The 27,057-nt window shown below is 40.4% G+C and overlaps 1 protein-coding gene across 4 annotated transcripts in view; it reads right to left on the bottom strand.

The window, feature by feature from the left end:
* Positions 1–27,057, bottom strand: part of MYO16 (myosin XVI) — a 579,449-nt gene that overhangs the window by 320,844 nt on the left and 231,548 nt on the right. For all 4 annotated transcript variants that reach the window (XM_037896729.2, XM_037896722.2, XM_043535412.1 and 1 more), the window contains exons 6-7: positions 23,291–23,415; positions 11,384–11,509 (exon numbers count right to left, since the gene is read on the bottom strand). In XM_037896729.2, the coding sequence (XP_037752657.1) occupies positions 11,384–11,509; positions 23,291–23,415 (251 nt within the window). The remainder of the gene's footprint in view (positions 1–11,383; positions 11,510–23,290; positions 23,416–27,057) is intronic.

The following is a 27,057-nucleotide window of genomic DNA, read 5'->3' as shown; positions in this document are numbered from 1 at the left end:
ACTCCGCCGAGTTAATGCACTTAGAGCATTTTGTGTGGGGACACACACAATCAACTATATAAAAACGATTTCTAAAAAACCAACTTCTATAAATGCGACCTAATTTCGTAGTGTAGACATATCCTAAGTAGTACACAGGATCTTAAGTCTCTCTGGGTATGTCTGCACTGCTGATGGCAGCAAACAACCCAGCATGGGTAGACAGCTCAGGCTCTCAAGGCCACTCAATCTCCTGGATTTGAGCTTGGGTGGCTAGCCTGCATCTCTGCCACAGCAGCAACGTCCACACCGTTACTTTTAGCATGCTAGCTTGAGCACCGCTAGCAGGAGTTTTGTCTACCTGGGCTGGGAGGCTCACTCCCAGCTTTGGTGTATACACATCCTCTGCAGCTGCTGACGCACGGTAAGATACTAGCACTGGCTGAGGCCTTTATTCCTCACAGTGTTCCCTTAATGACGCTCCCAAGCTTCAGTGTTACTCTCACCCAGTCTTTTTTCCTCCTTCCCCCTTTGGGACACACTTGTTAAAGCTGTAAATTCAGAAAGCTGCAGATTTTATGCAAATGATAAAATGTCCTAGCTTGCATATTCAATGGCTATGCATTACCTAATTTACATATGTTCCCAACTATCAAATCCTTCCATTCCTCAATCCTGCTCCCTGTCCAAATCCATATATTCTCCCTGTCAAACCCAACATTTCCCCCTACCCCTCTCCTTCTGGCTTCAAGTTTCTTCCAAGTTCCTTTGCGTTCTTGAATACCTATTATGCTATACAATGCTAGGTACTCTGAAAACTCAGGTTCTAGGTGTCTCAAAGTGGGCACCCAAAATTAGTGAACATTTTGACCTTAATTGTTCTGTGCTTCAGATCCCAACGTGCAAAATGGGGATATCACCACCCCCTCACCTCACGGGATTTTGTGAAAATAAATTCATTAAAGTCTGTGAAGTTCTCAGATACTATAGTAGTGAGCTCCATAGAAAAGCCCATGGGGAAAAAAGGGTCACTGGAGCAGAGTTGAATAGCATGCAGTAAATTAAACATGGGGCTGCCCATTGAACAGGAAGAAGAAAACAAAATATTGAATAGCTACTTATTAAGTGAACACCATCTATTCTGTGCTCTGAATGAAACTGGGTGTCCTGTGGGAAAAATAGTATGTGATTATGTAATTAAAGACTATCATACTACATAGTCCAAAGAGATTGGATTAAGCACAGGCCATCTTAATTTTGACATATCTGAAATTTTGAGTGCTTGATTTCATAATGTTCTTTAACTTTGTGTGTGTGTGCAATTAATATCTATGTTGAAGTGAGAGTTATTAATTGAGCATATCAAGGACAGCTTACTTATATTGATCACTGAGGTGCTGTGATGGTCAAACAGCAATATATAACGCAGCCTGTGTGTTTGTTAGCTTAATGTCACACAAATTAACATATTTGATTGAAAGCCGTAAATTATTTCTTAAAAAACTGTGCCTGCACATAGTCTGAATTTAATGCACAGAAGTGTATGTCTGGTTCAATGTCACTTGTATTGTGTTAAACCCCCTCTGCCTGTCTTAGCATTATATGTTTACAATTAGCATTTGAAAGATGTATTGAAATCTTCTGAAAAAAATAGTAAAAAGGAAAGAGAGAGAGAGAGAGAAAACACAGAAACCCAACAGTGGTTCTCTGGCTTGGAGGAAATCAATAGAATATAATCTGAAGGGAAATGCTGACACTGTATCTGAGGATCATCATGTTTGCTGAAAAGAAAAGACCTAAGGGAAAAGGGTGATTTATACCTGGATAAAATATTCTCTAGATTTCCTGACCATAAATGAAAGATTCCAACTTCTTGACAAGGAAAATATATATTCTCTGAGTAACTATACTCTATTCAGTTTGAAATACTGAACAATTCCTACTCCTTCGGGTTCAATTCAGTGAAAAATATCTTGGAATGTGTTTGCAGAAGCTCTGAAATTGAATTTTGGGGAAACCCTGCTTTGATATGCAAGCTAGTGGCAGTGTGAAACTGAGTATATTTTCCCCTCTTTTTTCTTCTTTTTTTAACTGTCAGGTCTGTTGTTACAATGTTGAAATATGATCATATAATGATCTATGTACATTTATTTCAATATGAAGGTTAGAACGGAGTTAAACCAAATACAATGAAACCACAGTTCACAGTGGAGTAGGATGATAAGTCTGTATTCATACCAAAAGTAAACATGAACAGGTAGTACAGCAATCTGTACTATCAGAAGTCAGCGAAAGGGATACATTCCCTGTTGTGGGCCAAAAGAAATGTTGAATTTGATGGGACTAAGCGGCAGTTCAATTTACGCTATTAGGCTAATTAATGGAAATTAATCAAAAAGATATTTAGGTGCAAATATACAGGAATCAATATTTAACCCAGGGAAATGTGCATAGTGAATGCACAAAGGGGTAGGGGGAAGTATTTAAAGGATTGCTATTTCATGGGTAAACTTTTGAAAAAGATACATATAGTACAAAATTAGGAATTCCCTAAAAAAGAGGAACTAGACAAGTTAGCTTGCCATACTAAGTTTTCAAGCTTTATTTCTGATAAAACACATTTGCAAGTGCACTTTGTGATGGTGTTCTCAGTAGAGTATGGAGAACTTCTATTTAACAATTGCATTATTCTAATTTAACATCATAGAAGTGTTGCCAACTCTCACAGCTTTATTACAAGTTTCTGATATTTAGTGAATTACTTAAAGCCTCAGCTCCTGGACTTTCATGATTATGTGAGACTCTCAGCTTGCATTTTCAAAAATAAGTATCTTTCCAGCCCTGATGGTTGCAGGGAAAAGCTTTAAAATATGAACCCTAGAGGTTCAGAAGCAAGAGGTCAAACAAATAGAAAGTTCAATAAAAAAGAACTCCATATTTAATTTATTTATTAAATCTCATGACTTTTTTTAAGGGCCTTACTCATAATTCTTGAATGTATGGGATTGGCAATACTGCAGTAACTGGAGTCTGTTGCAATTTGCAACATCCTGATCTGTCCAAGACAGCAGATGACTTTTATTCCTATATAAAAGTGACAACAGTGCCACACATACTGTATATACACCCACTGACAGACTGACGTACCCAAGTGGTTACCCTTCTCTCTTGTTTTTTAATATTTGGAGAAGCACTGTTTTAATCCATTTTATATAGTATGTTTAGCAGTGATTATAATATGTTTGACACTATTTTTCCGTAAGAACACCAGACATTCTTCAGGTATATATGGAGTTATCAGTGTCTGATATTTCTTCTCCGGAAGTTATATGCAACAAACATGTTTGGTTTTGCTAATAGTGATACTAGGTAAAGCTATTAACTCCTGCTTCATCAAGCGTGCATATACTATTTTATCATTTGCTTTACTTCTAAGCAAGGTGAATAAAAGTTCTCTGAGCCATGGATTCTAAGCCACATGCAACAGGTGGGCACATTAGATCTGCTGGCATGCATTACACCATACTCTCACTGTTCCTGTATCTTGATTGAAACTTGGTGACCAAAAATAGCGTCTGCTGACAGCTTTCACTGTAAACTGTTTGAGGGTGGTTTCATGAAATATTGCCAACAATCTGGCTTGTTAGGATTTTGGTACCACTGTATGGAAATGCCACAGTATACAGTAACTCGTTACTGTGCATTCACCTTTTGGAGTTTAATAATATTTAAATTTTAATTTGTTCTACACATTCATAGAACCCTTAAATATACACAGAAAAGACAATAGCAACAGAAGGTTTAATTCAGACTCTGATGACATTTCTTTTGCAGTAACAGGAAGCTCATGCAAGATAGAGAATCTGAGATTATAGATCAGCTATGGAGAGCTGTATACCTTTAATGCAGCTGGATTAGTACTTCGCTTCCATGTTTTTCATATGGTTTAGTTCTGATGTTATAATGTTTAGTTCTGATGTTATAATGATAAGATATTAGCTTCAAAGCCTCTTTTTCTAATCTAGCAGCATTCATCCATTTTCAGCTCAAGATTTTTAATGAGGTTCATGGTCTTTTTAATCTTTAATCACTGTAAATTCACATACAGATGCTCATGCAATTTGCTCATTCCAAATTTTAAACCACATGATGCTTTCTTCTTTTCTCTTCTTTTCTCTTCTTTTCTCTTCTTTTCTTTTCAAGTATGGTTAACTAGCACAGTCTCTATTTTATTAAGGCTGTAGAAGTAACAGAGATTGCTTTTTCACTCCCATCTGGCATGTTATATGATATTCCTAAACATAAGACTTTGTTTAAAAAAAGACAGGTTTCAGAGTAGCAGCCATGTTAGTCTGTATCCGCAAAAAGAAAAGGAGTACTTGTGGCACCTTAGAGACTAACACATTTATTTGCGCATAAGCTTTCGTGAGCTGCAGCTCACATCATCAGATGCATTCAGTGGAAAATACAGTGGGGAGATTTATATACATAGAGAACATGAAACAATGGGTGTTACCATACACACTGTAACCAGAGTTCTATTACCAGCAGGAGAGCGGAGGGGCGGGGGGACTTATCACTACAAAAGGTCCCCCCCCCCCCCCCCCCCACTCTCCTGCTGGTAATAGCTCACCTTAAGTGATCACTCTGGTTACAGTGTGTATGGTAACACTCATTGTTTCATGTTCTCTATGTATATAAATCTCCCCACTGTATTTTCAGATAATCAGAAAATATATTGCCTCTATATGAATCCATGGTATGCCCACATCGTGAATACTGCATGCAGATGCAGTTGCCCCATCTCAAAAAAGACATATTGGAATTGGAAAAGCTATAGAAAAGGGCAACAAAAATGATTAGGGATATGGAACAGTTTCCATATGAGAAGAGATTAATAAGACTGGGATTTTTCAGCTTGGAAAATAGACGACTAAGGGGGGATATGATAGAGGTTTATAAAATCATGGCTGGTGTGGAGAAGGTAAATAAGGAAGTATTATTTACTCCTTCTCATAACACAAGAACTAGTGGGTCACCAAATGAAATTAATAGGCAGCAGGTTTAAAACAAACAAACGGAACTATTTCTTCACATAACGCACAGTCAACCTGTGAAATTTTTTGCCAGAGGATGTTGTGAAGGCCAAGATTATAACAGGGTTTTAAAAAGGCCTAGATAAATTCAAGAGGATAGGTCTATCAAACGCTATTAGTCAGGATGAGTCTAGCCTCTGTTTCCCAGAAGCTGGAAATGGGCAACAGGAGATGGTTCACTTGATGATTACTGGCTCTGTTCCTTCCCTCCTAGCACTGGCCATTGTCAGAAGACAGGATACTGGGCTTGCTGGACCTTTTGTCTAACCCAGTATGGCCATTCTTATGATCTTAGATGAAATTCAGTGTCAAAAATTACATAACAGCATACAGCACAAGAAACAATTTGAACTGCTGTATGGATTCTAAGCAGAAATGGGCAATAAGCTTATATCAAACCCAGAACTTTCTTGAACTGAGCCTGGTTTGTAAGTTCCATTCATGTTATAAACTCAAGAAGAGGAAGTTTACACAGTATAGAAAATTGTGAAAGGTTCTGGAAAATCTTTCCAGGCAACTGGCCTCCTTCTACGCTCCCAAATGATCTCTCCCACCAAAAGCCACCCTCACACACATAACTTATAAAAAGCCTCATGTCTCCTTTATTTGCCAACACTGGAGGGCTCTGTAGCATCCTGTACCCTCTTCCACTGCCTCATAAGCTCAGTAGCCCTGTGTTAATGGGCACTGAACTGACTGGCAATTCATCTATCTTCTGTCTTTGGGAGAGAAGTGTGTCAAGCAGAGCCACTTCCCCATATAACAAGGCTCTTTTGGAGGGCCAGGAAGCTGGCTGACCTACTCCCACACAACAGGGAAATGGAAACTCTCTTTTCCTCCCTGCACTTACTCTGCGCTAAGTGCATGGCCAAGCTAGCATAGCAGTTGCTTGGTGGCTAGCAGTTCTCTTGATCATTTTGCCTGGCATCTTCAAAGATAGAAGATGGGACAGAAGCTAGGTGGCATGCCCTAAAAGGGAGAGAATTAATAGACCAGGAGGCAGCAGAGGGGTGAAGGGGTGAAGATCATTTCACTTTTCTGAAGAAAGCAACAATACATAGCAGTCCAGGGGCCTGGTCAGGAGTAATAGAAGAAGAGGTGAAATGTTCTCTTGGAAGTTTTAGCATTTGAAATCTTAACTGTTATGTAAGCCTGCAGGGGCTGGTTTATTGCCAGTCTCTCTCGAATCATCCTACAGAGTTCAGTTCACAAACACCACTATGGAGAAAACTGCAGCATTTCCATACAGAGCTCTAGTCCCGAATTATTCAATTCTATCTTGCCAGGAAAAAAATATCTAGGTCATTGTGGGCAGCATAATAAAGATGTAATAAAGATTAGAGCACAGTGGTCCAAAAAATGAATTGAGCCATAGAAAATGTTTCAGGATATATTCAAATGTAATCTCAATGGACAGTGTTTCCTAATTTTGAATATGCAATTAACTTTAGGTCACTGTATCTAAAACAAAAACAGAACAGGTGTAGAAAAGATTATATAGAGACAGAAAAAAGTAATGAATGAGAGAATAGAGCCCTCCAAGTTACCTTAATCCATAATGCAGGGTGAAAATGAAATGAAAAATCTACATATTTAAAAATACAAAATATTTTAAAATAAAATGTTCAGTTAACTCATGGAACTCATTGCTGCAGCACATTATGGAGTTAAACAGCTAATAGCATTCAAAGAAATATGACATAGTTGTATGAATAAGAATAGCATTTGTAAGCACAACAGCGAGGACAGAATTTGACAGGCTGTCAATCACTGTGACTCAAGGCATAATATTATGATTGGATGGGGTGATGGTAGGGTACTGTAAATGTGATGTTTTGTGAAGGTTTAAGGTTTCTTCTGAAGCATCCATTATTGGCCATTATCAAAGACAGGATACGGAACTAGAACGCCCATCTGTCCATTCTGATATGTTCCCAGAAAGCACAATAGAAAGAAGCCCTCAAGAAGAATTTCCAAGGTAACAGGTCTATGTTAGTTTAATACAGGTAAAATTCAGATTGATTATGCAAATATTTTTCAAAAGACGAGAGAATGAAACACAGAACATTATGGACTTCTACGTGCACATTCAAGGATTAACTATGTATGTTATGACTACACTACCATATTTCAAGGTTTTTGTTTTTCCCATGTCTAAATTGAACTGTCTCATCCATTCAGATTCTAGGCTGCTATAAAATTAATTTATCACCCCCTCGATTGATATTGCTATTCTCATTTATTACAAATGGTAATAAACATGTATCAAGCCAGAACCAAATGTGTTTGTGTAAAGATCATAAAAGAGCAGTATGCTGCTCACACACAGAGATTTATCACTCACATGAGTTTTCTAAGTGAGACTTTTAAACAAAACCAACCGCTAACATGTATTACAGAGCCCATTCCAAGAGGGTGGAGTTGTAAAGAGTACATTATAACATTTACTCAGCTCATTCCAGGAAATGCCATTAATACATTTTATTGCTAATCATAAACTAATTTCCCTTCAAAATTATTTGCAGTTGAGGCACATTAATCATGAAAAGTATTTTAACTGGGGTTGTCCTTAAGCTGAAATATTTCTCAAAATGTTATCAATACTCATAAAGCATCACATTACATAGACAAAACCCCACATTTATAATAAAGCACTCAGTACAGATCTCTAAATATCAGATGCATATAAATTCATACTGAGGGTAAAAGTTGTTTCAAAATATCATTATAAGAATGATTTTTTAAAAACAAACCAAACCTGATTGCTTATCCATTGGGTGAAATATTTTCCTCCACATCTAATGAGACTTTCTTGACAAAGCAATTTAAAGATGATTTGCTTGTAACCTCTTATGAACAGAACCCACACTGGGCCATTGCTATCTGTTAAGTCAAAATGGTAAATTATCCATAGTGTTAATAAGATAATATATTCAAAGTTGTTTTATTCATTAACTATGCATGGGAAGAGTGAATGTGCTTTATTTGTTAACAGCAGTGAGTGTCAGTGCAATATTCCTCATTTGTTGTTCACAGATATATGGGGACAGGGACCATTTTTTGTCACGTGTTCATACAGTACTTAGTATAATGGAGTCCCTCGCCCCTGAGTGAGACTCCTGGGTATTACCACAAAAAATAAAATGATAATAAATAATAATAATAATAATAATAATAATTCCTTTGGAGTTATATGTGAGAGGATTGGAGGCCTTGCAAAATTCTAGAGCTGCAAATTGTGTGTTCTTAAAGTCAGATAATTTATTCTCCAGTTTAAGAAATTCTGGAAAACCATTATGTTCGCATTTCTTTTCTTTCCAGTGTCTGTAAATTAAATTACTCTGAGCTGTATCTGAGCACATGTTTAGAACTAAATGCTTTCCAGTGTACACAGCCCAAACAAATGGGCTGTGAGCTGCAGTGGCCTATACAGGATAGAATTCTCCACCTCAGGCTATGGGGAGGAAGTTGAGCTGGGCTCTGAATGAAGCCCACCTCCTTCCTCAGACTTCAGAGCCTGAGCTCCAGCCAGAACCTGAATGTCTACACAGCTGTTTCTAGCACTGTAGAGTGAGCCCTGCAAGCCCAAGTCTGTAGACCCGGTCTCTAAGACTTGCCATCATGGGTTTTAGAATGCAGTGTAGATGTACCCAGGGATGCAGTAGCCATCATAGCTGCTGTGCAATGCCCTCAATACCCTGTGCAATGCTGCTGTGTATGCCACCGCATAGATCCAAAGGACATGCCCACCAAACTCATCTACAGGGAGCCTCTGCAGAGCACGGCTTTGTAGAGAACATGTGGGTTTCCAACAACTAGCTCCACTCCTTCTCCCTGTAGCAGATTCCCACCATTTCCAGTATGGTGATGGCTTTCAGTGATCCTCACTTGGACTGCAGGGTTCGTTCTTTAGAAAGTGTTCTCATTGTTTTTTCTGCACAATATCCATTAATCCCCCCCCCCCCCACACACACACACACACATACACACACCCCAGGCAAATTAAGGCATCAGAAAACAGAAAACAATATAAAATAAGACAAATCAACACTAGCACACACAGTTATCACACAAAATCCTCATTCATGACCCTTTTACAAACAAATACTTATTCAGCTGAAAGATGACTTATTTTGGGAGAGGAAATTTGGCTATGAATTTACCCTTTCAAAAATATTCAAATATAGTGCAACCTTATGCACATAAATCCCAATGATTTAGAACCTAGGTATTGGAAAAAAATATCCAACTACTAATACTTATGGTCACAGAGTTACAAGTATGATATATCTCAGAAGTAAAGGTTAATATTTTAAATTGAAGAATTAATTAGTCTCAAGTTCATTATTTTACCTGACTACTAATTTGCTTCTTGCCACGAAGGATATTATATGTTTGAACAAAGAGGGAAAAGGAGATGTTAGAAGCCATTTACATCTTGAAAAGGAGAACACAAACAGTAAAGGGACATGCACTGTAAGTTAATAAGGAACAAAACTCTAATCAATATGTAATTCGGAGTAACAAATCTTCTCTCTGAATGTTTCTGGAAACCTGAAGATAGATAATATAGCAAGTGGGGGCATTAACGTAGGTACACAATTTGTCAGATCAACTCTGTTATATATTTGTGACAAGTACTTGAATTGCATTTACAAAAATATTTCTGTCTTTATAATTTTTTGGAACTGGCTAGGTGCTTAAAATGCAATCTGCAAATCTAGTACTGAATGTGAAGAATACAGAAACAGAAGGGGCTTTTTTAAATGAAATAGGCATCATATTCTTTCAGGCTACCTTGTCTAGCTTTCCTAGCCTAGAAACCAGAAGAATGTTTTTTTTAAATAAATTGAACCCATTGTAAACAGTTTTATGCCCTAAAGAGTCAACTGTCCTCCTTTCATATCTCAGCATGTACATCAGATCACTCATAAGTTTAGCTATGTAAGTACATATAAATAACTGACATATCCAAAACACTGAAACAGAAAAAAAAAGAGTTTACTGCTTCTATCAAAGACTGCATAGAGGTCAAACTATACTTGATGCACTGAATTATCTCCATTGACTTTTAGTAATACAATACTTGTAGTTTCTTTTCTTAGCTTTTATATAGTGCTTTATATTTTCAGTGTCTTGTACACATATTTCTTCAAGCCTCACAATATTACTATGAGACATGTAAGTAGCATTATCTCCATTTTACAGGTTGGGTTGCCAAGGAAACAAGTTTCGGAAGTGTCCACAAATTTCAAGTGCCTGAACTGAGAGACACCTAGGTGTCCAAAGGTTGAGCTTCTAATACTAGTTGACACTTTTGAAAATTTGGACCTAAATGTCTTTGCTGATAGACACACAATGAGTCAATGTCAGAACCAGGATTAGAAATCAGAAGTTTCTGACTCCCAGTAGGCCACATGGATTTTTATTTATAGTTTTGAATAAACTTTATAAAAATAACAATCAGAAATGTAAACACGTCTAACTCCTGAATTATGTATGTAAGTGCATGGCTCTCTCCAACCCAAAGTGCTGGAACTGGGCATTAGAAATGGGATAAAATATAGAAAAGAAATCTGGTTTTGCAGCTACATTTCAAACCATATTCTGTCTAGCCATTCCTCCCCACCTTCCCGCTTTCCACCCACACCCGTCCCACCCTCACCCCCACCCCAGACACAGCTGCTGCCAAGATTCCTCCCAGCAGAAGCAGAATAATCCGAACGGGGATAGGTGTACAGTAGTGGACCAGGAGGATTTATACTATAAGACACTTCCCATGAGTCCTAAATCCAGCCCAGAACACCTTTCCACATTTCAATGAATAGAGGGCTCACTGAATGTCAATTTCGGAGGCTTTGAGGAAGCCAGGCTTGGAATGCATCAATTGTGTTGCTAGTCCTCTCATGGATGCTCCTTTGCTATGTAGCTTTGCCTTAACTAAACTCTAGTCCATGGCACCAAAGTACGATATTTGCAACAAAATATAAAGCACAAATGTTTGTTTTGGCTTCCCCCCATAAAAAAATTTCAATTTCAATGTAATTTTTGCTGATTTTTTTTTTTTTTTTACTGAGGACAGCAAGTTGTTTTTTAATGACCTATATCAGGTTAATAGTTTTATGATATTTATTTTCAAGTGATGCCTGGATTATTATATATTTTTCTTATTTTATACTCTATTTATCTAACCAAAACTATGTTCTTCTTTAATACATTAAAATATTCCCATTTTAAAATGCTCACTACTGAAAAAGGAGGCTACAACATACACTGAAAAGACATGCAGGAGAAAAATCAAACTTTACCTGTCCATATTTTGCAGCTAAATGCAGAGGGGTCCAGTACTGATTATCCACAACATTGACATCAGCACCATGATCCAGTATCAGAGATGCCACATCCTTGTACCCATTTGCACAGGCTATGTGCAGCTGTAAATAATACATAAGCAGTGTATTATTTTAAAGACTTTCACAAGACATATGTGATTAGCAGGCATTTTAACTTCCCAAAGGTTTAACTTGTCAGGGGGTGGAAATACTCTTCTTTCAAAAAAGGGCAAATTATGAAAATAAGAAATGAAAAACCAGCATTTGAGAACAATATTCCAAACATTGCAGAAAACCAGTTTGATCAGAGGTTTTCAGTGTTTAGAAATTAAAGCAGGAAATATCAGAACAAAGGAGAATTCCAACCAATCAGCATCAAGTGTCGCATTAACGATCTAGTCTGAGCCAGACTCTGCTCTTATCATTTATAATTTTCATCCTTTCTTTTCTGTTTACTTCATGTTTCCTATCATGGCCCTCAATCCTAGGCATCAGCACAGGTTCCACGAGCCCAGGCAAATTCATACCTTCCAACAGAGCTCGGTCCATGGCCTAATTTACTTTTGTCAGAGTTTTAAAATCTCAGTTGGGAGATGATGCTTTACTGCTCCCAATTTAATTTATTAACACACAATGACACTAAGCTCATTGGCTTTGCAGAGGTTATGCTGGGAAAATCATAGTCACAGAACAAAGCCTCTATGATTTTACTCCACTGTATTTTTTTTTTCTTTTTCTGGTCTCACCTCCCTGCATGTTTCAATGTTTAAAAGATTAGAACTGGGACTCTTGACCAGCCAGCTCCATGATATATTAAAGAATAAAAATTATAATTGAGCTGAGAGATGGAGATGCTAGTGAAACCACTGTCATCTTGAGCAGCAAGGAGAGTATGGGATGAAGTGTTAAAGAATGGGGGAGAAAGGGAAAGACGAAGCTCAGAAAATAGCCTTACTTGTTAAAGGTTAATTTTGGAAACTAGAAGTTAAATTGTACAATTTTTTATTTCAATGCCTGGCTCCTGCGTGTGTTCTGCATTTATATCTCTACATTATTTTCATTACAGATGGAGGACGGTAATTAAAACAAATACAATATAAAATCAGACAAGACAAGTATATACGGACACACAAAAGCTAACCAACATGAAAGAGGCTGTAGGATAATGAAAATACTAGAAACTAAATGGATGAATAGACAAAAGTACAATGGAAGATACTGTATCAGGGAAAATCTGCCATTAGGGATTCCTCCTGGAAACTCAGTTTTTATGCATGGAGAATAAGAACATTTATTTTCATGAGGGATGTACTTCAAATGTCCCAAACGATTCAGGTTAGGAAATGGTGCAGATTACAGATTTGTGGTATTTGTTCTCATGCTGATATTTTCTACGGGTCCAAGCATCCACCTCTGATTCCATAAGCAAATGTCAGAGAAACCACGGGGCTTTATCCTGGAGTTGCAGGAGTGGAGCAGTACAAAATAGCTGTCCTTTCCACAGCCACAAGGAATCACTTCTGCCAGACCTCCATGTAACCAGGATTCCAAAAGATTCTGAGCAAACTGGACTAAGGAGAGAAGGGGAGAAACTACTGTATGTGGCCTTGTCCTCTACCGAGGCAATAGATATTCAACTGATATTTTTTCCTGAGTTATTTCTGCCTGAAGCAGCATTAAATGATGCAGGCAGGGAAGGAGGCTGCACTCAGGATTGGAAGGGCTGCCTATTGGCAAAAAGGCTCCTGCAGTTACCCTGTGCTAGGGACGGGTGGGCCCAGAGTAGCTGCACAGAGGGGCCAACACTTAGCAGGGCTGGGACTGGATGCTCTCTTCCCCACTTATTTCTTCTTCAGCTATGTCTATAATTTATATAGATAGTTTCCATTGAGACCATCATAGATATAGAACTATATCAGAGCTTGTCTGTGGAAAGGTCTCCCATCAAAAAACACAGTTTTGTCAAAACAGAGGGCTTTTTGGTGGGAAAATGCCAATTCCAATGAAAAGTTTTGACTTCCCTAGGGGAAATATGAACATAAAAATTAAGTTTTGTTTTGACTTAAAATGTGGTTTTGACCTTTTGGTTAAAACAAAACAAAATTATACTGTATGTCAAAATGTCAGTTAGGAATGAAAACTGTCATTCTGAATTGGCTTAAAACTTCACTAGGGAAAACCAACACTTTTTGACTGAAACATGTTAAACAAAAATGTTTCATTTTGCCAACCAGCATGCTTTTTCTCTACGTACACGCACACACATATCTATATGCCTACACATGTATATCTAGGTGGCTTGAGTCACTCCATGAGAGCCCTACCAGTGCAGGCTGCCAGAGAGGTGCCAAATCAGGAAGTAAAATATTTGGATAATGAATGTGCAGAACTACACATTGTTTCCTAGTGTACTGCAATTTGCCTAGAACTCATAGTGCCTTTTTCCAGACTTGTAGTTTTCACATTGCTGCTGAGAAGTGTGGACTGAATATTTAAAAGAAAGTTATATCACTCCTGGGATGCTATTATTCTAGGCTGCTCTGATAAATTGGCCATGGTTTTGATGCAGCCTGTCATCCTGGTGATAGGTTTATCTCTTTGGTACGCCTAACTGTTATGGAATAGGGAATTTATTTGTGCCCATCTTCTAACTATGATTGACATTACAACTCCAGGCATGAAAACCATTCAATGAACATAAAATGTATTCAATTGCTTATATGCAGAAAAAAGTGAGATCATGGGAAACAACAGCATGACAAAAAAAAAACAAAAAAAAAAACCACTTGCTGCAATCTTATTAAGTCACATCCTGTAAAAGCTTTTTAGTTTTCCCTTGCATTTCAAAACAGTTACTTCTCAGCCATGAACTACAGAGACTCTGGATGATATCACCATGAAACAGGCTTCCTTTTGCGAGCCAGCAATGGGATTTTTGCTCGTGTCTCTGTATAGATAGGTTTATCAGGTATAGCAAGAAGCCCATTACCAGAATTTTTTGACACAGACTGGCTGACTCCATATTAATGAACAGGGAGGAAATCAGTCTAACACAGTCCGTTGCTGAAACGTGCCTTTTGGATATTTTATCTCCCAGATCACAAAACAAAGGCTTTGCATAACATAATCCGCAACAAAAGAAAAATAGTCCACTCTGTATCTATTTGCTGTCACACAACAAATGCAGTTCAGAAATCAAAGTCCAAATAAACGACATTCAAACACAAATATCCCTGTGATGGGGCGGCTGCCCGGCACTGAGATGTAAAGAATTAAAGCCACTCTGGGGATGCTGCACGGGAGGCAGCCAATAAAGAAAAGGCTTGTAGTGCCATCCAATTAGGGGAAGGTTTGTTGGAGGAGCCAATCAGGTTGGCCCATATAAGAAGGGGTTGCTGAGCAAAGCAGAGGCAGTCACTCCCTGTAGTTTGAGGGAGGATGACTGGCTGATTAGAGGGCTGGAGCACCATAGACAGATCAGTGCTGGGCAGGGTCAGCAGAGTAGGAGCAAGCTCCAGTATGACGCCTGCCAAACTGAGGCCCTGATATAAGAGCAGAGGAGAAGTGCTGAGGAAGTGGCCCAGAGAAGGAGATGGTGGAGTTGGAGGAGGGGGCAGCACATGGCTGCAGGCTATAGGATCCCTGGGTTGGGGCCTGGAGTAGTGGGCGGGCCCGGACTCTCCCCCCACACACGCACCCTTACCCGCACTGGCCACTGAGGGAAGTGGCCAGTGCATGGTCTGCAGTCTGCCACTGAGATGAGTGGCTAGAACTGGGACTGCCACCGAGTCAAGTGGTTGGACTGAGGACTGTCAGTCCCCCGGAATGGGTGGGAAAGAACAGAGTGGGGCACAGCCAGAGGGCTGTGTCCAAAAGAGGACAACGTGGTCCGGGGAGCGATGCGGGTCCTTTATGCGGAGACAGGAGTGATGACCGGTGAGACACCAACTGAGGAGGATGCACTGGCAACCCTGAGCTAATTTCCAGGGCAGCCAGCAGGAGGCGCTGTCGTGGTGAGTCAAACACTCACAGACCCCTTTAGCCAAGTTTCAAGAGCTAGCCAGATTCCAGTGTTTGTGCAATAAACTAAAAGATGGATTATGTAAACCTTCTTTTTAATAGTGCATATTTGTTCTTCATAATAAAACGGAGGTTAGTTACTGTAACTGGAGGTACTTCAAGATATGTGGTGCCTATCTGTATTCCACACATGGATATGCATGCACGCCATGCACCAAAATCCAGAAGTTCTTTAAAGTAGTGTCTGACCCACATATGTGCAGTAGCTTCTCTTGTGTTCCTGACTGGGGGTCTAATAGGTGGTGTGGGTTGACACCTCTCCAGTTCCCCTCCTTACTGCAATCCTACAGGATCCGGAGCAGAGGGGAAGAAGGGTGGGTAGTGGAATACAGATAGGGACCACACATCTTGAAGACCCTCCAGTTCCAGTGTGTAACTTCCATTTCTTCTTTTAGTGTTGGTCCCTAGGTGTATTCCACAAGTGGGTGACCAGCTGGCAGTGTTCAGAGTGCAGGAGGATGTGAGGAAGTCAATAGCAGAGATTCTTGTAGTACGGCCACTCTTTGGCCTCACCTGCGGCTGCAGATTGAGTGAGAGAGTAGTGTAATGCAAAGGTGTGGACAGAACTCCAAGTTGTGCAGATGTCCTGTAGCGGAAATTCCAATAAGGATGCCATGGAGGCCACTTGTGCTTGCATGGAGTGAGCTGTGATACCCCCAAAAGGGGGAAGATGTGCTATTTTGTAGCATTTTAATATGCTGCCAGGTGTACTTGCAGTGAACTAAGGGCCTCTTCAAGGAGAGAAGATAGTCTAGAATGATCAGGATGCCAACTGTATGAGGCGGATACTGATGGTATTGTGCCCAGGCCATGAAGCACTGCCATTTGGCCCAGTAGCAGGATCTAGTGGAATCCTTTTGACTTTGGCTGAAGATTTTTTGAATGGGGTGGAGCACCAGCATTCTATGTCTGACACCCATCCAAACACCAAGCCATGACATGGAGTGAGTCTGGGTTGGGGTGCTTGATCAACACTCATATGAGTTAGGGTACCCTGAAATGGGTGGATTCTGATTGGTGGGCATGCAGACATCATCAGGAGTCTTGTGAACCAGACTTGTCTGAGCCAGTAGGGACCCCTGAGGATGACGGTGGCTCTGCCATGACAGATCTTTCAGAAATTTGTGGTAGTAGAGGAATGGGAGGAAAAGCATCACCTTGGGAATTGCGGTCTATGGCTTCCCTAGAGCAATATATGGGGAGCTTTCTGTTTGTCTGGGATGCAAGGAGGTCACATAGGGGAGTGCCCCATTAAGGAAATATGTTAGCTAGAACAGTGTTGTATATCTCCCATTCAAGTTCTGTGGAGAAGCATCTGCTCAGCCTGTCTGCCAGGTGGTTGTGAATACTCAGGAGGTATGCACCTTGTATCATAATGCAGTTTGAAACCTCCATTCCAAAGTGTGACTGCTTCCCTGCAGAGAGAAGGAGATCTCACTCCTGTTTGTTGATACAGATCACTGGGGTGATATTGTCTGACATTATCTACACATGGAGTGAGCATATGAGCGGAAGGAAGCCCTTGCACACAAGGCATACTGCTCTCAGTTCTAGTAAGTTTATGTATAGTCTGGTCTCTTTTGGGGTCAAGGTATCCTGAGCAGTGTAGTGACCAGGTGAGCTCCCCACCCTGTAACGGAAGTGTCTGTCAGAATAGTGGCCTTTGGTATGGGAGGGTTGAAGGGAGTTCCATCATGACCTTGTGTGGGTTGGACCACCATACAAGGAAGATGAGAACTCTGGTAGGAACAGTGACACTGGAATCAATGTGATCTCTGCTTGGTTGGTAGATTGAGTGGAGCCACGCTTGCAGACATCTCAAGCTTGGAGTCTGATGAATGGTGTCATGTAGCCATGTGGCCTAGCAGAGAAAAACACCTGCATATCATAGTTTGCAGTCTGCTTGTAATGTGTGAGATCAAGTTGCTCATTGCAAAAAACTTGTCTGTGGGGAGAAATGCTCTCATGGACACTAAGTCCAGCATCACCCCTATAACAAACCCCTTAAGGTAGTAAGGAGGTGCCAAAGAAACCTTATTTCTAACATGACTTCCTGGAAAGAGCAGCCTACAAGGAACCAGTTGTCCAGCTATGGGAACACCATATATCCAGTGTGTCGTATTTGAACAGTTACCACGGCAAACACTTTGATTAATACCTTGGGTGCCATAGCCAGCCCAAAGGGGAAGACACAAAACTGGTGGTGCTCTTGACCAACCATGCAGTGGAGGAATTTCCTGTAATATGGGTGAATATCTATGTGAAAATATGTGCCCATCATGTTGAGAACTGAGTCACATTCCTTCCTGCAGGAAGAGGATTATAGATGCTAGCATAATCATCCTAAATTTCAGCTTTCAAATAAATATATTGAATTGCCAAAAGTCCAGGATGAGTCTCCACCCTCTGTCTTTTGTGGGGGATTAGGAACTATGGGCTAAAGAACCCTCTCCTTTGGTATTGAGGCAGGATGTATTCTATCACTCCCTGGTGAAAGAGGGATTCCTCCTCTTGTTGAAGAATTAGTTAATGAGAGTAGTTCCCAGAGGGTGATCAGTGAGGTGGCTTGTGAGGAGGGTAGGAAAGAAACTCTACAGAGTACCCGAGATGCATAATCTCCAGAAACCAACTGCCCATGGTGATCTTGTTCCAGGTGTGGGCAAAGAGAGTAAGATGGCGTCCAAAGATGACAGGGGAAGGAGCAGGTAGCATCTGTGGTGGTGCATGGGTCTCAACTTTTATCTCAAAATTGGCCCTGGGCCTGCAGCTCTGAGGAGGCAGAAGATGTGGCAGTCCAAGGAGCTGGAAAAGAGGACTTCTTAGTCCTTTGTTATTTACGTGGAGGTTTGGGTAGATGCTGGTAATATGGAGCATGTGAAGGGGTGCCTGTGGCCTAAAAGATTGTCTCTGGTGTCCTCCTGGGGGCTGGAATGCAAATCCCTAGGGATCACAGTGTGGGTCATGAAAAAAGAAAAGGAGTACTTGTGGCACCTTAGAGACTAACAAATGTATTTGAGCATAAGCTTTCGTGAGCTACAGCTCACTTCATCGGATGCATGTGTGGGTCATGAGTCTTTTAGAGAGCAAAGAGACTTGTCTGTCTTCTTGTTAAAGAGATTGGACACATTGAAGGGAAGGTCTTGAATGGTGTTTTGGACTTCTCTAAGAAAGCATGACAATTGGAGTCAGGAGTCCCTTCACATGACAAATCCTGTGGTCAAACTTCTAGATGACATATCTGGAGTCCTAAAGAGCTACAAAAAGAAAAGGAGTACTTGTGGCACCTTAGAGACTAACAAATTTATTTGAGCATAAGCTTTTGTGAGCTACAGCTCACTTCATGGGATGCATGCAGTGAAAAATACAGTGGGGAGATTTATATACACAGAGAACATGAAACACTGGGCGTTACCATATACATTGTAACAAGAGTGATCAGGTAAAGTGAGCTATTACCAGCAGGAGAGCAGCGGTACGGGGGGAACCTTTTGTAGTGATAATCAAGGTGGGCCATTTCCAGCAGTTGACAAGAACATGTGAGGAACAGTGGGGGGGGGGAATAAACATGGGGAAATAGTTTTACTTTATGTAATGACACATCCACTCCCAGTCTTTATTCAAGCCTAAGTTAACTGTATACAATTACACAAAGTAAAACTAAACTAAATCTCCCCACTGTATTTTCCACTGCATGCATCCGATGAAGTGAGCTGTAGCTCACGAAAGCTTATGCTCAAATAAATCTGTTAGTCTCTAAGGTCCACAAGTACTCCTTTTCTTTTTGCGGATACAGACTATCACAGCTGCTACTCTGAAACCTAAAGAGCTACGTTCACCACCAATCTTCTCTTGTCTATAAAAGATTGGAAATGAGCTCAGCTTTTCATGGGGAGTTTATCTTTGAAGTCTGCAAGGCTGGTGTCATAAGTATAAAGGGAAGGGTAACCATGTTTCTGTATACAGAACTATAAAATCCCTCCTGGCCAGAGGCAAAACCCTTTCACCTGTAAAGGATTAAGAAGCTAAGATAACCTTGCTGGCACCTGACCAAAATGACCAATGAGGAGACAAGTTACTTTCAAAGCTGGAGGAGTGGGGGGAACAAAGGCTCTGTCTGTCTGTGTGATGCTTTTGCTGGGAACAGATCAGGAACGCTCTTCAGAACTCCTGTAAAAAGTTAGTAAGCAATCTAGCTATAAATGCGTTAGATTTTCTTTTGTTTAATGGCTGGTAAAATAGCTGTGCTGAATGGAATGTATATTCCTGGTTTTGTGTCTTTTGGTAACTTAAGGTTTTGCCTAGAGGGATTCTCTATGTTTTGAATCTGTTTACCTTATAAGGTATTTACCATCCTGATTTTACAGAGGTAATTCTTTTACTTTTACTTTAATTAAAATTCTTCTTTTAAGAACCTGATTGCTTTTTCCTTGTTCTTAAGATCCAATGGTTTGGGTCTGTGTTCACCTATGCAAATTGGTGAGGATTTTTGTCAAGCCTTCCCCAGGAAAGGGGGTGTAGGGCTTGGGGGGATATTTTGAGGGGAAGATGTCTCCAAGTGGGCTCTTTCCCTGTTCTTTTTTTAACATGCTTGTTGGTGGCAGCATAGAGTTCAAGGACAAGGCAAAGTTTGTACCTTGAGGAAGTTTTTAACCTAAGCTGGTAAGAATAAGCTTAGGGGGTCTTTCATGCAGGTCCCCACATCTGTACCCTCGAGTTCAGAGTGGGGAAGGAACCATGATGTGTAGGTATTAAAATTATTTTTAGCTTATAGAAATTGGTAACTACATATGCAAAACTGCAGACCTGCGGAGGAGAATACCTTCCTCCCAAGAAGATCCAGTCTCTTTGGGCCCTTTTCTGAGGGGGTGGATTTCTGGTAGTGTGACCAAATTCTTTTTGTAGCTGCCTGTATCACTAGAGGATTAGGGCCAGGGTGGGGAAAAAAGAAAGTCATCTCCTTTAGGAGGAACAAAATAATGCCTCTTTGGTGTAGGGACACATGATGCCAGTGTGTGCCCAACTGTTCTGGACAGTTCCAAGATAGTCTTGTTAATTGGAAGGGCTATTTTGGTCAGTCCTTGTGGCTGTAAAATCAATAGGAGTTGGGGGTTTTGAACCTCTTCCAGTGGGACCCTGTCACTGACGATTTACAGACAACTGCATAATCTAGAGAAGACAAAGAAGCCCCCAATGGAACGCGCAGTACCAGCTCTGGATCTTCTTCTTAGTACACCGAGAGAACCAGATGATGAGAGGGAAGAGGAAAACGACTTCTGAGAGGAGTCTATGCACCTGCCCTGGAGGAGCCACGGGCCCCGGTAGGGCCAGAAGACGGAATCCATCAGTCTTGGCAGCCTGCAAGGGAATCTGTACCACCTCTGTATGGAGGGTTCATATCCAGAGGGATGGTAAGTATAGCCTCTCGGCTATCTATCAGGGCTCCTGGGCCTTTCTGGAGATACTATCTCCTCCAATTCCTCCACTTATGAGGATGGTTCAATCAGTAGAGGTGATACCATCAGTACCGGGGTGCTCTGCCCAATGAGGAAAGCTGCTCCTGGGACATTGAGAATGGTTTCTGCTGAGGGGTAAAGACATCTCTCAGAAGTGAAGGGCCCAAAAGGAGTGGGGACAGCAGATGGGGAGAAATATATCCTCCGGTGTTACAAAAGTCTCAATGCGGCCCAGAGTCTGAGGAGTTCCCATGGGAGCACCAGAAGGACCCAGCTCATCCATCATAGTCAGTAGTTCTTTGGCTAAATGAGGCATTACTGATTGGTGCTACCTGACCCGCACTGGAAGATGGGACCAGCAAGCACCTATCATTACATTTTGCTCCCGCTGAGACTGCCAGATCCCTCTTCTTTTGTGCCTTGCCCTTGAGCCTGAGGGTCTTTGGTGCCAGTTCCATGGGATCCATACATGACATCTCAACTGACCTGGACCAGCTCGGGGAGGAAATGCAATTTTTATGGACAGTCCTCTGCAGGGATCTGTCTTTGCATCCATGAGAGTGCCCTCTTCTCTCATGGGGAGCCCTGTGCAAGGAGTCTTCAGGCTTCAGTGGCAGAGGCTCCACTCCAAGGCTCGTGCTTGGAGGGGTGCTGCTAGTTGGCTGAGTCCAATGTACAGTGGGGAGGGGAAGGGAATCTCCTGGGCCCGGGTCAGAGCAGGACCTCCTAGCTTCCTCCATCAGGAACTTAAGTCAGAGCTCTTGGGCCTCTCTAGTTCTGGGTTGGAAAATCTACAAATGCTGCACTTTGCAGAGATGTATGAATTACCTAGCAGCACAGGCACCACTGACATCACTGATGGAGAAGGAATGAGGGAAGGCGATGCAATTCCTGAATCCTGGGACTCTGGGTATAGTCCGAATGGGGTGGAAGGGGGACCTATCCTATACAGACTATACACTATAATAACTATGATTTACAAACTAGATAAAAACTATTTACAATTAGTTTATTTTACAGGTTGTTACTGTAGGAGAACATAATTCTGGCTCAGGTCATGAGCCAATAAGAAGGAATTGGAGAGACATTGACCTAGACCCCCTATTATAGCCTTAGTTGGAACACAAGAGAAGCTACTGCACATGTAGGTCAACAGGCACTGCTTTGAAGAACTTCCAAACTCATGTGCATGGCACGCATGCGTACCCATGTGCAGAATACACATAGGGACCAACATTTGAAGTAAAGGATTTCAGCTGTGTCCAACTACATACTACTCTAACTGAGCTCCTTGATAATCCCAGCCATGAAGATAAACACCTGCTGCTACTCATGTTCAATTAATGTTTTAATTTATGATATTTTAAAGACAACAGTGATATTTTAAAACCATGGAATTCATCAGACAACATTTCAGAGACCCTGGTTTTCTGATCTTAGATATTTGTTGCAAATAATCTAAAAATATAAAGTCAGGAAATTCCATATTTGGATGCTGAGAACAAACTCCCTGATCTTCCCTCCTGGTATATAATGATACCAGAGATCTTACATGGAGATATACCCTATCATAGCTGTGCTATTGTTTTTAGTATTTGGAAGCAATAATTTGATCTTATTTTGATACAATGAAACTGAACAGTTGAAATGGCAGCAATTGTGAAAAATAATGATAGTATAAGGCACGAATTTTGGTCAGTGACAGTTATTATTCATTCGAATAATTTACCTACCAGTGTGGTATATGATCCATCACTTGAAGTCTTTAAATCAAGACTGGATATCTTTGTGAATGATATGCTTTAGCTCAGCCAGAAGTTATGGGTCAACCAGAAGTTAATCACTGGGTGAAATTCTAGGGCCTGTGTTTTTCAGGAGGTCATATAATCATGGCTTGAAAATCTGTGCCATACCATATTTTTCTGCCTCTGATTTTTTTAAATTCCCATCACTTAAATGTCCAAGGGCTCATATAGATGCATATGTGCAATATAGATGAAGTTTTCAAAACTATGAGTAAGAAACACATCATTATGAAATAGATGCAATACTAACCTACTTTAAAATTCCAAATATTGTACAAACCAATAACTGGATCCTACTTTATGCAGCATACAGACACACTGATTTCAATGGGGCTCTGCACAGATGCACAAGTGGGGCCACCATCCCCTATCCTGCAACTGTCTCTGTATAGGCAGACCCTTGTACCTGCACAGAGCCCCACTGAAGCAAAAAGCCTTAGACCCCAACTTGCAAATATTTATGTACTTCATTGAGACTACCCACGTGAGAAAAGTGAAGCAAATGCATGTTCACATGATTGGGATCTGAATCAACATGTACTTACCAGTGTAATTCCTTTATCATTCTTCTGATTCACACTCCCTCCAGCCGATATAAGTTGTTTGACATCTGCGAACATTGTCATAGGTCTCTGAATCTTCATCTGGCGCAGTGAGTTCAGATCCACACCTGTGCAGAAGAAAATAAAACCTTTAAAGAAAAAAGGCTAACATCTTCCAATTTATTCAGGCCTTCAACTATGAATTCTTATTCTGTTTTGGTCTTTTGATTGGTAGGCACTGAATGAACAGAATGAAGGGCATGTCAAAATGTTCACTTACAAATGCCTCAGTTGTATAATGTCAGAGAAGATTATTCACTTCAAGTGCATGGGCCTGACTCTCTTCACGTCAGTGTAAATCATGAATAATGCCACTAAAGGCCATGAAGTTGTTAAGGTGTAAAATTGGTGCAAATGAGAGGAGAATTAGGCCTGATCTCTGTCCTGAAGGTCTTTCAATAGGAAAAGAGCAAAACTAGGGTGGAGGAAAGGGGTGTGTGACAGGGTGTACCAGGCATTTAGTGCCCGCTGCTGGAGGCCTTGTCACCTCAGCGCACCCCACTCAAAACAGGGCTGGGGGGGGGGGGGGGGGGGGGGGGGGGGGAGAACAGTGGGTTTAGAGCTCTAAGAGATCCCTTAAAATATCATCCAGGATCAGTTGCTAGCTGAACTGTTAAGAATTGGTCCTCCAGTGGCTTGAAGGATCAGGAGTGGGCAAAAGCCAATCAGGCCCAGCACACAAGGTAAAAAGGGCTGTCTGCCTTCCTCCAGGGGGCAGTTCTGGGGAACCTGGGAGAAGGGAGGAAGGATCTTCCCCATCTTAACCCAAAAGCCCTGCCTCATCAGGGCCTAACACTAACTGCTCCTTTTCACAGTCAGCAAAATACTGTTTTGTTCATATTGCAGAACTTCAAGCCCAGATCGCCATCTCAAGTTGGGTATCAGTTTGCCTGCTGTAAAATGAAAGGGAGCTAGCTTTGTGAGACACTCCACTGGTTCAGGTGAACCCATGACAAGGTACAACAAAACTGTTTGGTGATGAAGCTGGCAATTAGTTACATTTTGATAATACAATATTCAATCAAGATACTGGACCTGATTCTCCACTGCCCTGCACCCTGTATGGTCATTTATACCTACAAAAGGAAAATATGAAATGAGCATACAATGTTACTCTTCTCTCGAGATACTGTTTTAACCCAATTTGCATGAATGTAAATGGCTACGCTACATGCCAGGCTGGGGAGAATCAGGCCCATTATTTCTTCCTCTCAGCCTGCTCCACAAGGCTGCCTCGTGTTCTAAGTTTTATTTGCATATAGATATTCAAATAGTTCCAAATCAGGTGTGGAGTTCCAAATCAGGAGTGTTAATATTAAAAGCCAGTGGCCACATTCACTAATTCATATCTTTATACATTTCTCTCTCTCTCTCTCTCTCCTCATAGCCACTGCAGGACAGTACTGTTAAAAAGAAATATAAAACTAAACTGAAGAAAATTAGACTGCTGTATTGGGAAAATAAATCTCATATGTGGGCAAATCCTGTCCTCCTACATTAATGTAACTAATATACAGTTAAAAAAATCCAGAATTAAACATTACACAGGTGGTTTATTTTCCACCATCAAAGTAAATTGATCCTGTTTTTCTCTATCTATATATCTATCTATACATTTTAATGAAGACTTTAGCTTCTATTTTGTGTTCAATGTTTATGAAATGTACAAAAATTGCCCACCCTTCTTTCCTTACTCATTTAAATAGCCCCATTTTGCTCAACTGGGCCTCAAACTTGCCCTCATGGATAGTTGCTTATGGATCAGGGCCCTGGACTACTCATGAAAGTCAAAGATTTGACACAAAGGTATTCGCAATTGTAACTGTGGAACTCAGCACGTGTAGTACTGTTTTATTAGCATTTGGAAACACTGCTCCAAGTAGGAATCTTTAACCATATCCTTTTTCATATATGCATTTTTATAGAGTTTTATGCTGCTACTATTTTAATTCACATTGGCCTGAAGCTTGATATGCAGGATGTCAGCACAATTGCAATGTTTTCCTGTACAAAATTTGATATAATTTGCTAAGCTATAGTTATCTTCATAATCAGCATTATTGGTAGTTAAGAAATGGTTTATGCATGCACTCCTTTTAATTCTAAAAGTGAAGGATGAATTTTCACATGTAGGATGTAACAATATTGTTTGTGGTACTGTATTTTGGCTGATGCAGCATCTCACTGACTGAAAAGAATGAGATAAATCAGAGTTAGGTGATGTCTGACATGAGGTTTAACACCTAGAGACAAATCACACCAATCTTACTCATGCAAGTAGTCCTATGGCAGTCAATGAGACTATTTGTATGAGTAAGGCCAGAGGAATTTGGTCCATTAATGGTGATATTGTGCCAATGAAGAGCAATATGTGCTTACTTGCTATTGACTGACAGTTGTAGACAAGAATGCACTTTTAATTTCATACAGTAGTGAATACAGAATCTATGCATTATTTCTGTCAGAACAGGGGGTTTTCCTATGTCCAGATTTGCATTTCACAATCACAGATTAAAAGACCTCAATAAAATGTACAGGTACAATCGTATCCTATGTACTGTCAATTCCACTTCCTCTTCCTCTCATCTTTTCTCCATCTTGTCTTTTAACAATAGAGTGACAGATTGTTGTTCACCACCCAAACCACCTTCTTATCCCAATGACTTGACTCTTTTATAAACACCGAGGCTTAATTAGCCAAACTTTTATGGGGGCCTAAATAAAGTCCAGACCACCAATTATTATGTCACTTCATGGCATTCACTTCAAATGTTTTTCCCTCCAGTTCAACGCTCCTATAGATATGCAGACTGAAAGATGTTAGAGGTGAGGGGTGAAACATGAGTGACAGTGATAATGCTTTTTTTATTGCAACTGATCTGTAGTGCAGAGAGATTAATTGTGAAAAATGTTCACATATAATAGGATTGAAATATTAAGCTTACTACTGAAATTTGAATTTTCATTTGTTTCCTCTTCTCAGTTCCACCAGCAAACAATTATGATAAAAAGCCTATTTCAGGAGGTTGTTAGTGATTACATGCCTCTCAAGCCTCAATAAAAGTAGCAATACCAATGTAAGAAATGTAGCAATTAACTAGAAGACATATATCAGCCACTCCACCACCATCAATATTCATGGCCCCCAGACAAAAATATTGAGACAGTAATGTTTAATTACTATAATGCCTTAATTTCTTGCATTATGTAATGTTTAGTAAGCAATAAGAAGTTAGGGTTGGCGAAAAGTCAGATGGTTTTTTGTCTTTACAAGTACTCAGGTAAGCTAAGTCTCCTCAGCCTTTGGAAAAACCTAGTTCACACTTGTCATACGAGGAGGCTCGCCACAGGCATTATTAGCATACTCATTCCCCATACTAATAATGTAATACCTTATCCTTATATCTTATAGGGCATGCTTTGAATAATCTTATATCTTTCAAAAGGTCCTTGGAAGCATCTTGCAGCTGCAATTTTAACAGTACTCTGTAGAGGGAGGAAGCAGGAAAATACACTCACCAACTATATTCTAAAACAGACATTGTGACACTGTACTCCTACGCTCATCCTTTTTAGAAAACTATGATAAATTTTGTACAATGTATGCCTTCTGAGGTATCATTTGAAAACTCATAATCTGCTGAACATTGTTTCCTAGTAAACTGTGTGCCAATATTGTATGCAAAGTTATAAGATTTCACTATATAACG

Source organism: Chelonia mydas, chromosome 1 (assembly GCF_015237465.2).
Source record: "Chelonia mydas isolate rCheMyd1 chromosome 1, rCheMyd1.pri.v2, whole genome shotgun sequence".
In the NCBI taxonomy this organism is placed as follows: Eukaryota; Metazoa; Chordata; order Testudines; family Cheloniidae; genus Chelonia; species Chelonia mydas.
The sequence above is the reverse complement of the archived record's forward strand: the minus strand, read 5'-3'. Positions and strand labels throughout refer to the sequence as shown.